Here is a 13,952-nt window from a genome sequence, read left to right as displayed (position 1 = left end):
TGGCAGAGCATGTGGAACTTCCGGCTGCGTGACCACGTGGAGTTTCCGGTCTTTGCCTGGACTGCCTGCCCGCAGGGAGCTTTGGGGAGGAGAGTAGGTGGAGTCAGGGTGGTCCTAGGACCCAGGTGTATTAGCTTTACCTGTCTTTCACCCACGTAACCAAAGAGTGTACCTACGTCACTAAAGGTATAAATGTGCTGCTTGCTGAAATAATAAACGGAGTCATTTCACCATCTTTTCGGCTCCCGCCCCGTACATTGTCTGCGAGATCAGGTCCTTTGCTTAGGCAGAGGCCTGGGGCTTGGGGGGAACCCCGAGCATAGTTACGAGGCTTTGGAAGCCCGTGACAGTTTTCATGAGTTTCTATAGCCAAAAAGTATCAACTGGTGGCCAGCCTTCTTACTTAGGGTATTCATCATTAGCCCTGTACTCACACATGCATACATCAAATGTTCAACTTCATCTTTGAAAGTATATGTGTATATATTTATACATATGAAAATGAATGAATGATGAGGAATTGGGGGACACTGGAGCTTCAATTTCTTCATCTATAGAATAAAAAGACTTCATTAAGGCAGCCTCCCAGGTTCCATCCAGCTCTAATTCTATGATTCTATGATTCATTTTCTCTCCCTCAAACATTCCCATCCCGCCCCCCAACATTGTTAGTATTTGTAATGGCAAGCAAAGTGGGACTGTTTGTTTTGCTCTTTTTTCTTTTGGAGTTCTAGTTCTTCTCAGCACTAAGGTAATCAAGTGCCTTTGATTGAGACTTGCCTTTGTTTGAATCAAGAGTTTTTTATGGAATCAAGAGTCTTCGATGACCTGCTTAAGTCACAAGAAAGCCTAAGTCACACCAGTTTGAGTCACATGGTTTTGATGCCCTCTGTGGGCTGACCCTGAAGAAGTATATATATATATATATATATGTACTCTGAGGTTAGCATTTTGCTTTGGGGGCTCACTCATCAGAAGAGCATTCCTGTGATTTTGCCAGATGAGACTCTGGGTAGCCATTAAGGAGCCCACAGCTTTGAAAACCCAGATGTTGGTGCTTCTCTCTCTGGTAACTGTGTATGTATTGCTATGGACAGACAGAAGCCCCATCTGCTGATTTGTGTTATTTGCTCTGTTTATATAATTTCTGCTTGTAATTTCTATTTGTATTTGCTCTGAAGTTCAGGGTGATGACTTTTTCCCCTGAACTAAGTGAATGATATATGTATGTTTAATTAAAGTGAGATTATAAACCCCTTGAAGTTGCTTTCCTTAGAAAGTAGATCAAAGAACCTGTGCTAGCAGTCCTCCTGTGTGCTGGTGTTATTGGCCTTACACTTCCACAGCAGCTGCTAGTAACATTGTTGTCACAGTATCGTAGAGAGTACTATGATCCTCCCAACGACCTAAACATTGTCAGCTCAGTGGCACCTTTGACTCCCCCCTCTCACTCATTCCACATATCTAATCCATCTCCAGCTTTTCTTGATTCTGGTTTTACACTTCTACTTTTTGTCTGCTCTCCACTCATACAGTCATAGCCCTAGTATAAGCCACCATCACCTCTTGCCTGGACAACTGCAATAGCTTTCTAACTGGTCTCTTGTCCTCAAATCTCTCTGTACTCTAATCCAGCCACCACTTAGCTACCAAGAGAATTCCTTATAAAGTGGCATTTAAAGTTCTTCATGATCTGGGCCCTTTCTCCCTTTCCAGCCTCCTTATACTCTCCTCTCGTGTGTTCTGTGATCCAGCTACACCAGCCTACTTATAGTTCCTCAAGCACAACACTCCATCTCCCCTCTCCATGTTTTTATACTCATTGTCCCCCATGCCTGGCATGCTTTACCTCCTCACCTTTGCCTACTAGTTGTCCTGGCTTCCTTCAAGGCTCAGCTCACATGCCTCCTCTTCTGTAGGAATTCTTTCCCAGTTCCATTGACTGCCAATGACTTCTTTTTTCTGTTTTTTTTTTGGCAAGGCAATTGGGGTTAAGTGACTTGCCCAAGGTCACACAGCTAGTACATGTGTCAAGTGTCTGAGACTGGATTTGAACTCAGGTCCTCCTGACTCCAGGGCCAGTGCTCTACTCACTGCGCCACTTAGCTGCCCCTGCCAATGACTTCTTAAAATTATACTCATTTACTCTTGTATATATCTTTTATGTACCTAGGTGTTTATATGTTGACTCCTCCCTTAGAATGTACTTTCCTTGAGGGCAAGGGCTGGTTTTTTCCACCTTTCTTTGTATCACCAACAGGTGTCATAGAGCCTGGCTCGAAGTGAATGTTTAATAAATGCTTGTTCATGAAATTGATGACTATAATACTTAGATCTCATGATCCTAAAGTCACTTAACCTTTATGGGCCTTGATTTCCTTTTCCGTAAAATGTAGAGATGGAATTAAATGGCCTCTGAGGTTCTTTACACCTCTAAATCTGTGAGCCCAAAAGGGACTGCTAAAGGCCACAGTGGATGGAGTGTAGGACTTAGAATCATGAAGAACTGAGTTCTCATCCTAACTCTGACACTCCTTAGCTATGTGACAGCTATGCAAGACATTTAACCTCTCCATGTCTCAGTTTCTTCATCGGTAAAATGAGGATGATAATGATAGCACCTACCTCACAAGTTTGTTGTTAGGATTGAATGAAATGAATCAACATATATAGAGTGCTCTGCAAACCTTATACTGCTCTATAAATGCCAGCTATTATTATTCTTAGACACAAAGTTTAAAAAAAAAGAAAAATCCAAAATATCCCCACTACTTTATGTGCCCCCATAACATTCCACAGTCCCTATGCCTCTAAGTAGTATTTGATTCGTTAATGGACCAGGAGACCTAAAGGCACTTAATGATGTTAAATCCCCATGATATCCAGGGATAGGTGTGCCTCAACAAACACTAGGTAAGCATGTTCTCCAATGTGAGGTGTGGCACTTAGGAAATAACATTCTTTTTTTCCTGCTTGGGTGATCATAGTCATAAGGAACATGTAGGAAAAGTCATCAACTTAAGGGCAGGCAACCTGGTATGTAGGCAGATTAAGACATCACTTCATCCCACTTTTCAAGAGAACCTGGAACCTTTTTATCTCACTTTAAGTACTGCGCTGTACTGGTTGTTTATTATTACTGATAATGAGATGAGGTTACTTATAGGATTTTGTGTGCAGTTCAGAAGAAAAGAGGCATGTTTACTGTCTAATCTTGATACTCACACTCATATATACATGGCACAACCTTTGCAAATAAGAAATAAACGTGTGCTGTGGAGCTCAACTGGAGGTGCAGCCTTATTTGGTCTCAAAGTAATTGTCATGAAGTGCAACTGGCCTGTTTAACTGGGAGTGAATATAATTTATCTACATTAAGGCAAATAAATATTATAATTCTCACATTCCCCCCAAAAGAAACCTTAATGTCACCAATTTTAAAACTCTGATCCTAGCCATTAGCCAAAAATGTTGGTTCTGGGCTTCCATGTAAAAATAACTAGATAATTTATGAATTTGCTTGTCTGTGCCTTGTGATTCTATGTGGATATGCATGAAATGGGAAATCTTTTCTCTCATGGTAACAGAACCTGAAATCTAATTCCCAAAGATCATCTCTGTCTCTTTTTCAAGTTACAAATTGATGAACATAACATAATTAAAACTTCCCCATAAAGTTAAATGTTATTTTCATTTTTGTTTTTTGTTTGTATTTCCATTTTTTACTGTCATTTATCAAAAGTCACACTAGAAGAGAACGAGTCTATGCCCAAGGCTCACAGAGCAAAGGAGGCTGTGAGTTCTGCCTAAGCAAATAAGGAAACCACTCTAAAGCTCTGGTCTAGCTCAGTTAGAATTGAGAGTTTGAGGAAAAGTAGGCGATTGGGGGTGAGGGAGGAAAAGGTGTTTGGGGCAGGTGATCCTTGGACAGGTAGTCAGACCTCAGGCACAGTTGTCAGGGAAGAAAGTGACCTGTCCCTTTCTCCTCCCCCAGCCCCCAGCTTCTGCCATCAGTAATTTCTTCACAAGCTTCCTGCTACAACCCATCAGGGCGCATGGGTCGATAGGGAACTGTCAGGTACTAAGCATGGGGATAGTGGGCTCTAGGCACTAGTGGTAGGGAAGAATATCATGCCACCCCTCACTGGATTTTTGTACCTGGGAAAAAAACCCATTAAAATCAAATAAAGACTGGAATTTAAGAATACCTCAGAGGACAAAGCAGATTTTTGTGTCATTTGATGAGCCTGGTCCTTGTAGTATTTAATAGAATGTAGTATTTAATAGAATGTAGTATTTAATAGAATGTAGTATTTAATAGAATCCTTGAGATTAGAGGCTGTTTATTAGTCTTTGTATCATAAGTCCCTAGCACAGTGCCTGGCACATAGCAGACACTTAATAAAGGCTTGCTGATTGGACAATTGCTCCTCCCTGGTTACAGCTGAGGATATTTGTGCTGCCTCATTAGGACAGCCAATCCTGGGTCTCAGACTTTGTCCTGATCCTGGGACCCACCGAGGCACACCACCCAACCAAAAATTGATCAGTTTTGCTCAGGACTTCAGGCAGATCTAAGTGGCCCATTACCCTCAGAGTTTGCATCCTTTTTCAAGGGAACACACAAACTACTCTGTCCCACACACATATAGATATGTTAAGGTAGCTAAACCGGCCTTTTTGTCATCCCTGCAACATGGAGCTGGCTGAAAAGCGGAGCCTGACTAGCTGGCATTATTCTATTCCTTAATTGATGATATGCAGAATTTGAGAGAATAAAGATCCAGATGGATGCATCTTATCGTAAACAAACTTCTTGCCCTACAAATAACCAAGACATAATAATAGGTGATTCCTAACAAAACTTAAGACAAAGGCATAAAAAATACGATGGAGGATCTGATAGTGTAATTTCTTTTACTTCAAAGTTTCACCACAGAAACTGAAGAAAGATCAGTTTCTCTGGTGTTTTCTTCAAGAATGCTCAGGATAGAATCCTCTATTTCATTAAAAACCCACTTTTCCCTTGAAGCATTATACTCAATTTTGCTGGGTAAGTTATTCTTGGTTGTAAGCCCGTATCTTTTGCCCTCTGGAATATCCAGCCCACAAAACTCTTGAGTGCAGACTGAGCCAGATTAAAATTGAAATGAGAAATATTTAATAAAATAAATAAAAATACAATAAAATGGGTCATGTTAATGTGGTTTTTCTAAGTCACCATATGACCCACGGGATTCTTATGTGCAGTTTTAGTGGCCTCCACTTCTATTTAAGTTCTACAATACTGCTCAAAGGGGTGGGTACAATTTCAATAGGTGAAAATGGGAAGAAAATGTAGTCTAGGCTTAGGAAAGAGCTTGAGCAGAGCTCTGGAGGCATGAGGGTATGGTACATGTCTAGAGAGGTTGGAGATGCCAAGTTTGGCTGGAATGTTAATGCTTAAAGATGAAAAACATTAACTAAGACTTGGGAGGGTTGGTGGTGCTAGGTTGGGGGACTGGAGCTTGAATGCCAAGTAGAGGAATGTAAACTATATTCAGGAGACAAGAAAGATTTTTGAGAAGAGAAGTGCCATAACCATATTGATATATAAGAAAAATTATACTGGAAGTAGTTGTGAAGGATAAATTGGAGGAAGAGGCACCTGGAAGGAAGTTAGTGCAATATTCCAATCAGGTGTGCTCATGTAGGGGCAGTGGGAATGGAGGAAGTGAACAAAAAAGATTTTGCAATTTATTATTTTATTAATAATATTATTAATTTAGCAATTATTTATTATTTTGCAATTTATTCAAAAAGATTTTGAATTTGTTAACTGTTTGGATATAAGTTGGGAGAAAGTACAATGCTCTTATTCTGTAGGTAAAGAAACAAAAGCACCTAAGAGGACTTGCCCAAGTTTATAAAGATAATAAAGGAACAGAGACAGGATTCAAACCCAGGTCCCCTGACACCAAATCCAGCACTTGCTCCATCCATCGGTCTGCTCAATCCCACATCCTCTGGCAAAGTGCTAAGTCACCTCTAGCCAAAGGAAGCATAGGAGAAGACTGGAGTTGTGAGGAGGTGCTATTGGGAATTTGATATCCCACTTCTGAAGGGTTTCAAAGCCCTGTGATGGTCAAGGAATTCCCTCATGAAAAGCCTGAGCTACTTCTTCCAAACACATCAATACACCAAAATGACACAGAAATTGAATAACTTTTGCCAAAAAATTCTTCTGTCAGTATTTCTAATTATGTACAGAGAGAATGTTTTCAGCAGAACGAAGTGATCAGAGGTTACAAAAAATTGTCATTTCCCACAGCTGAAATTTGTTGCTGGGTGAATCCATGATGAGAAGGCAATGCATTTTCCAATTATTTTCTATTGTTGTTGTTGCTGGTTAATATCTTCAGAATTGGTTTCAGGAAAATAAATTGTACTAAAAGGAGAGAGAACAATTTATGACATAATTCATAAATGTGAAATTGTTATTTTAATGAATCGCAATGAAATGGCCTAATTTTTAAGTGAAGTCCTTATCAATGGCTTTCTGGAACTATTCCATGGCAGCATCCAGCCTTACCCGCTGCCTCAGGGATTCACCAAACTTAATTGGCTGTGTTCAAGGAACATTTCTCAAATTTTGTGAGCGAGGCAATATGCTAAGCCAGGGCTGTCCAACCTTTGGTTTTTATTGAAACAATAGACGATATATTTTGATTTACCATTGTAGTGAGAGCTCTGCAGTAGCTCGGCTTCATTTACTAAAGCATTTATGTAAATTTCTATGCTTGTAGGCAGCCGCATATATTGCCACATTTTGGATAGCCCTGCACTAGGCAATGAGGATACAAAAGTGAAAAAAAAATCACTCTGTCTCTGTCCTCAAGGGACTTACAATCTAATACAATGTGTAAGAAAAAAGCATGATGTGAAAGGACCAAAGAAGAGGCAAACATAAAGACCTCTAGGGAAATTTGATTGCCCAAACAATTGTTCAGACCTTTCAGGAGATCTCTTTAAGGCCTAATCTAATTATCTCTGCTCCCACACTGCCCCCATTAACAGTGAGATGGCTATGAATGTTTTTGCATTGGGTAAGATTTAATATGGTCCCTCACTGTAGGAAAATATTTGATTAAGGTGAGAACAGAAATCCTGCATTTGGTAGGATGGTCCTGCATCTCGGCTTGCCATCTCTCATGAAATATCCCCTTAAATTTCCCTCACTGATAAATTTCAGTCTTTCTGGGTCCAGTTTCCTCATCAAAATGAGCATATCAGTACTTGCATTACTTTCCTTTCAAGGTTATTATGAGAAAAGACCGTTGAAAACCTTAAAGCACTACATATATGCGAATTGTTATTCTCTCTCGTCTTTTGAGATGAGGAAGGAGAGATCCAGGCATGAGGCACAGCCAGTGAAAATGCACAGAGTTGGGAAATGTAGTAAGTATCTTGGACGAGGAACAGAAAAGAGGACAGTCACTGATTGCTGAGAACTGGGAGGGGAGTGAGGTTTAATAAGCTGGGAACGGTCTCGAAGGGCCAGCTTGTGAAGAGTTTTTAAAGCCATAGGATTTTATATTTGATCCTGGGATAGGGAGTCACTGGAATCTATGGAATGGAGAGTGGCATGATGTGGTCAGACCTGCGCTTTACAGAGATCAGTATGACAGCTGGCTGTAGAGGGGAGAGAGCAGATTCAGGGAGACCAACCAAAAAGGTGTTGGTTTAGGAGGTCCTGCTCCAGGGTAGTGGCAGTGTTAGGAAAGAGTTGAGGCATTTAGGAGAGATAGTACAAAGGTAGAATTGTAACAGGACTTAGCAGCAGAATGCATATGGAAAGAGGAAGAATGAGAAGTTGGGGATGGCCCCAAGGTTATGATCCTGGGTGAATGGAGGACGGTGATATCATCGACAAAAACAAGAAAGTTTAGAAAACCACAGGATTGAGGGAAAAGATAATGACTTCAGTTTATGTATTTGACGATGATGATGATGATGACCTGTTTTAATTGCCTAGACTATTGCTTTTCCATATCTTAGATAATATTTGCACATTTGCTGGAAATGTCTTGGCTTGTCCATCTGCATAGCTTTATTGGTCGCCTCCTCTCTGGTCACATCCCTCTTTTCCCTAGTTCCATTCCTCAACCTTGATTCCATTCAACCTGACCAACCTGGCAACCTCAGCTGACGGAAGAAGGTTCAGGATATTTACTCATTGTATCCGCTGTCAGCCTCTGTGAAATCTCTCAACCTCAGATTTGACATCCATAAACAATTTGTAAACTCCGTAAAATTTTCAGGTGCATTTTATCTCCAACACAATAAGTCTGTTGACAAAATTGGTTGTTTTGCTTTATGGTAAGCTTTATGGTCTTGCTTTATGGTGAGCTTAAAAAATATTTTTCTGCCCTAACTTTTGATTAATCAAGGAATGTATAAGAGACATAAGGAACAATTTTGCCAAGGCACAAAAGGAAGAGATAGAATAACATTTATGAATCATGTTTGAAAAAGTTAACAGATTTCATTTGGCTGTAACACAGATGTCATTAAGGGCATAGGGAAAGAATTAGAAAAATGAGGTAGTCCTTGCCCTCCAGGAGCTTACAGTTTAACATGGAAAAATATGTACTTAATTGTACAAAATAGAAAAGTGAAGTCTGACAAATGACTCATCTTCCTTCTAGCCGCTGTGTGAGCATCCCATGAGGCTCTGGACTGGTATTTTGCTCTCTCTGCATTCTTTCCTTTGGTGAATTCTTCAGTGCTCATATGTATAATTTTCATTTCTGTTCAGATGACTTATCCTAGATATACAGTATAGATAGTTATAGATTATGGATAGATAAATACAGATATGAATGGTATATCTTCCCTCTACATAGGCATATCTATATGAATATTGATATACACATATATTCATCCATAATATACCTCCTGAATTAAAGGCCCATGCTACCAGCAAGTTCATCCGGAGGTCCTATTGGCATCTCAACCTCAACATGATCTATCGATATACCTTGAATTCCATTTCTACCAATCATTCATAGGATCATAGATCTAGACATGGAAGGGACCTCAGAGGCCATCCAGTCAAACTCTCTGAGGGAACTGTGACCCAGGGAAGTTTCTTGACTTGCCCAACATCATACTAGTAGGTAGCATTGGAGGTAAGATTTGAATCCAATGTCTCTGACTCCACATTCAGCGATCTCTAGGCTCATATCATGTGCTAAGCACACATTCCAGACCGTTCCAGACTTACATACTTCTCCCCATCGTGCATGCTCCCATCCAGCCAAACTGGTTTATTAGGTGTCCCTCACCCAAGACATCTCATCTCTCATGTCAGTGTCTTTGTACAGGCTGTCCCTCATTTCTACATTTCTCTTATTTCTTCTATTACTTCTTAGAATCCCTCTGCTCCTTTAATACTTAGGTCAAGAACCACCTTCTGGGGATGCAGGGGGAGTGGGGTGATAGAATGGAGGGCAGACTAGGGAAAGGGGCAATCAGAATACATGGCATCTGGGGCGGGGTAGGGGAGAGATGGGGAGAAAATTTGTAACTCAAAATCTTGTGGAAATGAATATTGAAAACTAAAAATAAGTTAATCTTAAAAAAAAAGAATCACCTTCTACCTTAGGCCTTTTCTAATCCTTCTAGGTACTAGTGCTTCCCCATTGAAATTAACTTATATTTATTTTCTATTTTGTACAATTAAGTGTACATGTTTTTCCCATGTTAAACTGTAAGCTCCTGGAGGGCAAGGACTGTCTCATTTTTTCTCATTCTTTCCTTATGTCCTTAATGACGTCTGTGTTACAGCCAAACGGAATCTGTTAACTTTTTTAAACATGATTCATAAGTGTCATTCTATTTCCTCCTTTTGTGCCTTAGCAAAATCGTTGCCTGTGTCTGTTTTACATTCCTTATACACTTCCTAATAGAATTCCCCATTTAGTATAAAGCACAACTTGGGGGCCATCTACTGCTGGCCATGGATATTATCTCTCTCTCTCTCTCTCTCTCTCTCTCTCTGTCTCTCTCTCTGTCTCTCTCTCTCTTTCTGTCTCTCTATCTCTCCTAATTTTTATTAATCTCAATGAATTACTTAAGAATTTATCCAGTGTCTTAAATAACTTCCATTTCAAAAGTACTTCACTAGGTACTAGGGATACGAAGACCAAAAACAAAACAATCCAGTCTCTTTTCTCAAGGATCTTACTATCTAATGAGGAATACACACCCACCCACATACACATGTATGTGTTTGTGGATAAGCACATGTACATGTATATGTATATTAAATATACATTTATATGCATATATATTATGTGTCAGCATGTGTATAAAATCCATATAAAGTAGATACAAGGCTTCAGGCAGAAAGAGAAATTTGAGCTGTCTTAAAGGAAACCAGAGGTTCTAAGAGACAAAGAAGAGGAGGGAATGCTTCCCAGGAATGGGAGAAGTCTAGTAGAAAAGGCCTGGAGATGAGAGGTGGGGAGTCATGTGTGAGCAACAGCAAGTAGGTCTATCCAGTGGAACATTGAACATATAGAGGGGGATAATGTCTAATAAGGTTGGAGTATTTCATTGGAATCAAGTTGTGAAGGGATTTAAATGCCAAGGAAAGAAATCTGCATTTGATCCTAGAGGTAAGAGGGAACCCACTGGAATTTACTGAATCCTGGGGTGACCTGGTTTAGGAAAATCATCTTGGCAGCTGCGTGGAGGATGGATTGTAATGAGGAGAGGCTTGAGGGAATGAGACAAATTAGAATGCTATTATCATAGTCCAGGGAGAAATGATGAAGACCTGAACTAGGGTGGTGGCTCCATAAGAAAGAAGTGAATATGAGAGATTTGGGGAAAATAAAAAGAGTATATTGTGCAACTGACTTTAGGGGGAGGGAAAGTGAGGCATCAAGGATGACTCCAATGATGAGAATCTAGGTAACTTGAAATTTACAAATTAGGCGAGTCCAGTTTTGAAGATCCTTGCTTCACTCTTCCATCTTCTTGTTCCTAACCCTGCACGATAGCATTCAGGAATCTTCTCCAGCCAAATCTCCTAGGCTTCCCCCAGACCATGTTGGGCCAATGAGAAAGGCCTTTAAGTGGTCATAGCTATCTAAATCTGAAAAGCATGGCTGAAGCCATCAGGCCCCATCCCCTCCCTTCACAGAGGAGCCAACAGGCCCAAGGAGATTAAACAAATTGCTCAATCGGACACAAGAACTTACTAGAGCCAGGTTCTCCCATGCCCACTTCCTCCCAACACTTCATCATCAACATCCTCCCTCAGTCCTCCCTCAGAGAAAGTCTGAGTCATCAGGCAGGAGATCAGGGAGAAGATGGCTAAAGAAGTGTATGCTCTCTACTCTCTGTGTGGTGACATAACATTGTCTATCTTTTCCATAAACTGAATGGGGAGCTGGAAGTACTACAGCAGAAGAGCAGCAAGATTAGCAGAATTACCAGTCTCCTCCTACTGTGGCTTCAGGATATCACATATTTAAATACAAATCCAAAACAAAAAGTATTCAAAAAACCTAATTATTTCCTTTTTTAAAGCACTGTGTAACATGTAGGCGACAACCAAAAATTGTACATCTGAACATTTTTGATAAAAGAAAGAGTGCTAGGCATTGAGTCAGGAATACCTGGGTTCAAATCTTACCTTTGACACTAGTTATAGACTATGAATAGGTCTTACAGCCTTAAGAGGAAAGGTGGTGGTATAGAAGATAGAGCACTGGGTCTGGAGTCAGGAAGACATGAGTTTAAATCCTGATTCAAACACTTATTAGCTATGTGGCCCTGGGTTAGTCACTTAATCTCTGTCAGTCTCTGTAACCTTCTTTTGTAAGATGAGGAAATAATAGCATTTGTCACAGCTACTTACACATGGAAGAAAAATAAGCCTGAAAGGCTGGAAGGAAATGCTGGGAGCCCTGGCTTACCTACTACGTGTGGTACTTAAGTTTTTGTTGTTCCAATCATGTCTGACTCTTCATGATGCCATTTGAAGTTTTCTTGGCAAATAAACTAGAGTGGTTTGCCATTTCCTTCTCCAGACCATCTTACACATGAGGAAATTGAGGCAAATAGTTTTAAGTGACTTGTCCAGGGTTGTACAGCAAGTGCCTGAGGCCAGATTTGAACGCAAGAAAGTGAATCTTCCTGACTCCAGGCCCAGCACTCTATCCACTGTGCCACCTAGCTGCCTGTAGTACTTCTAGCCTCTGACTTTATTTGTAAAAATAAATTCCACTGATAATTTTATTTTTATATCATTTTTGGATATATCTCTCTGTCCCTCAAACAGAAGTAAATACTATAATGACCACATGCAATCTTCTGGCCCTGTAGTCCAATACCTCTCTGCCAAGAAGAAGGGAGCATATTTCATTATTTATTCTCTGGGATCAAGATTTCTTATTATGATGACTCAGTATAGTTTTCTTGGATCAGTTTTGTTCTGTTACATTATTGCATACTTACATTGACGTTGCTCTTTAGGCTGTATTTCTTCTTAACACAGTAGACACTCACAAAAGTCACTGTCAGCATAATAACAAATACAACTGCAGTGCATAGAACTTCTATAATTATGACTTCCTTGGTGGAGGCCTTCCTCTCACATTTTTCTCCCATGTACCACCAGTCTTTACCTGATTGACACCTACAGAATGAGAAATTAAACTCTGAAATAGTATAGCAAGACTTGTTTGGAAAGCTATTTGGTAAACATTCAGCCTGGTCATTTTCAAACAGGTGTCAGCCGCTCCACAGGAGGAAAGAACACTGGAAAAATACATGTTTAAGCAGTTGGAAATGTTGACTTATGTATTTATGACTTCAGTTTTCACAACGCCATTCTGTCTCATGGAGTAAAAAGTTCTTATTATAACAGGATTTAGAACTGCCAAGGATAGTAGGGATCATCTAACCAAAAGTCTTCATTTAGTATATATGGGACTAGAGACAGAGAGAGGTTTCAAGTGTCCTGTTCGTGGTTGTCCAGGTAGTAAATAATGTAGTCAAGATTCCAACCCCATTATACTGGCTCCAAATCCAATGTTTTCTATTGCCCTGAAATACTTTAACATCGCTTGTAAAGGTTGCTACTAAACTCACAGGATCAGGTAAACTAGAATTTATAATACACTCTCAGCTTCTTCTCTAGAGGAGAACCAAATTTAGAACCTATTCTCTTTGCCCTGGACTCTTCTTGCTTAATAATGCTTTTTCGAATTAATGCTTGAATGTGGAGGTCAAAATTTTAGCAAGATCTATGTGTTGGGGAAAAAAACCCATCTCTTTAGTTTCCACAAAAGTAGGGCTGAGGGCATCAAAATAATATATGAAATCTACAAGATAATCCTAATCCTCATGTTTGCCGATTCCACCTCCTTCTTCCCTTCCCTCCCTCACCAGAACTTTTGAATTAGAGCCATTAAGTGGTAGAAAAATCTTTGCTGTAAGTTTTCCAATAAAGTTCTCATTCCTAAGATACATAAGGAATTGATTCAAATTTAGAAGAACAAAGGCCATTCTCCAATTGCTAAATGATTAAACAATATGGACATACAGTTCTTAAGGGAAGGAACCTATGCTTTAAAAACATATGAAAAAAAGTTTGAGAAGATGAACAGAGAAATGAAAATTAAAGCAGCTCTGAAATTCCTCCTAATGCATCAGATTGGCAAAGCTGACCGAAAAATGGGAATGATTAATATGGGAAAACAGGCACATTGATGTACTGTTGGTGGAGCAGTAAATTGGTCTGACCAGTTTCTGGAAAGCAGTTGGGTACTTGGTATATTTGGGAATACCCCATTATTCATTAAACTGTGTATCTCCTTAGACACATCAATACTATCACCAATTTTATGATAAGCCAAAAATATAAAAGAAAGAGAAAAAGGACCCAAATGTATAGA

At 39.8% G+C, this 13,952-nt stretch overlaps 1 protein-coding gene across 1 annotated transcript in view; it reads right to left on the bottom strand.

Annotated features, from left to right (window-relative positions):
- LOC118833159 (meprin A subunit beta-like) overlaps nucleotides 1-13,952 on the bottom strand; it is a 97,911-nt gene that overhangs the window by 49,477 nt on the left and 34,482 nt on the right. Inside the window, exon 10 of the mRNA XM_036740556.1 lies at nucleotides 12,511-12,691. Within this exon, the coding sequence (XP_036596451.1) occupies nucleotides 12,511-12,691 (181 nt within the window). The remainder of the gene's footprint in view (nucleotides 1-12,510; nucleotides 12,692-13,952) is intronic.

This window comes from Trichosurus vulpecula (genome assembly GCF_011100635.1).
Source record: "Trichosurus vulpecula isolate mTriVul1 chromosome X unlocalized genomic scaffold, mTriVul1.pri SUPER_X_unloc_2, whole genome shotgun sequence".
NCBI lineage: Eukaryota > Metazoa > Chordata > Mammalia > Diprotodontia > Phalangeridae > Trichosurus > Trichosurus vulpecula.
Note: the sequence above shows the minus strand (reverse complement) of the source record. Positions and strands in the feature narration are given on the sequence as shown.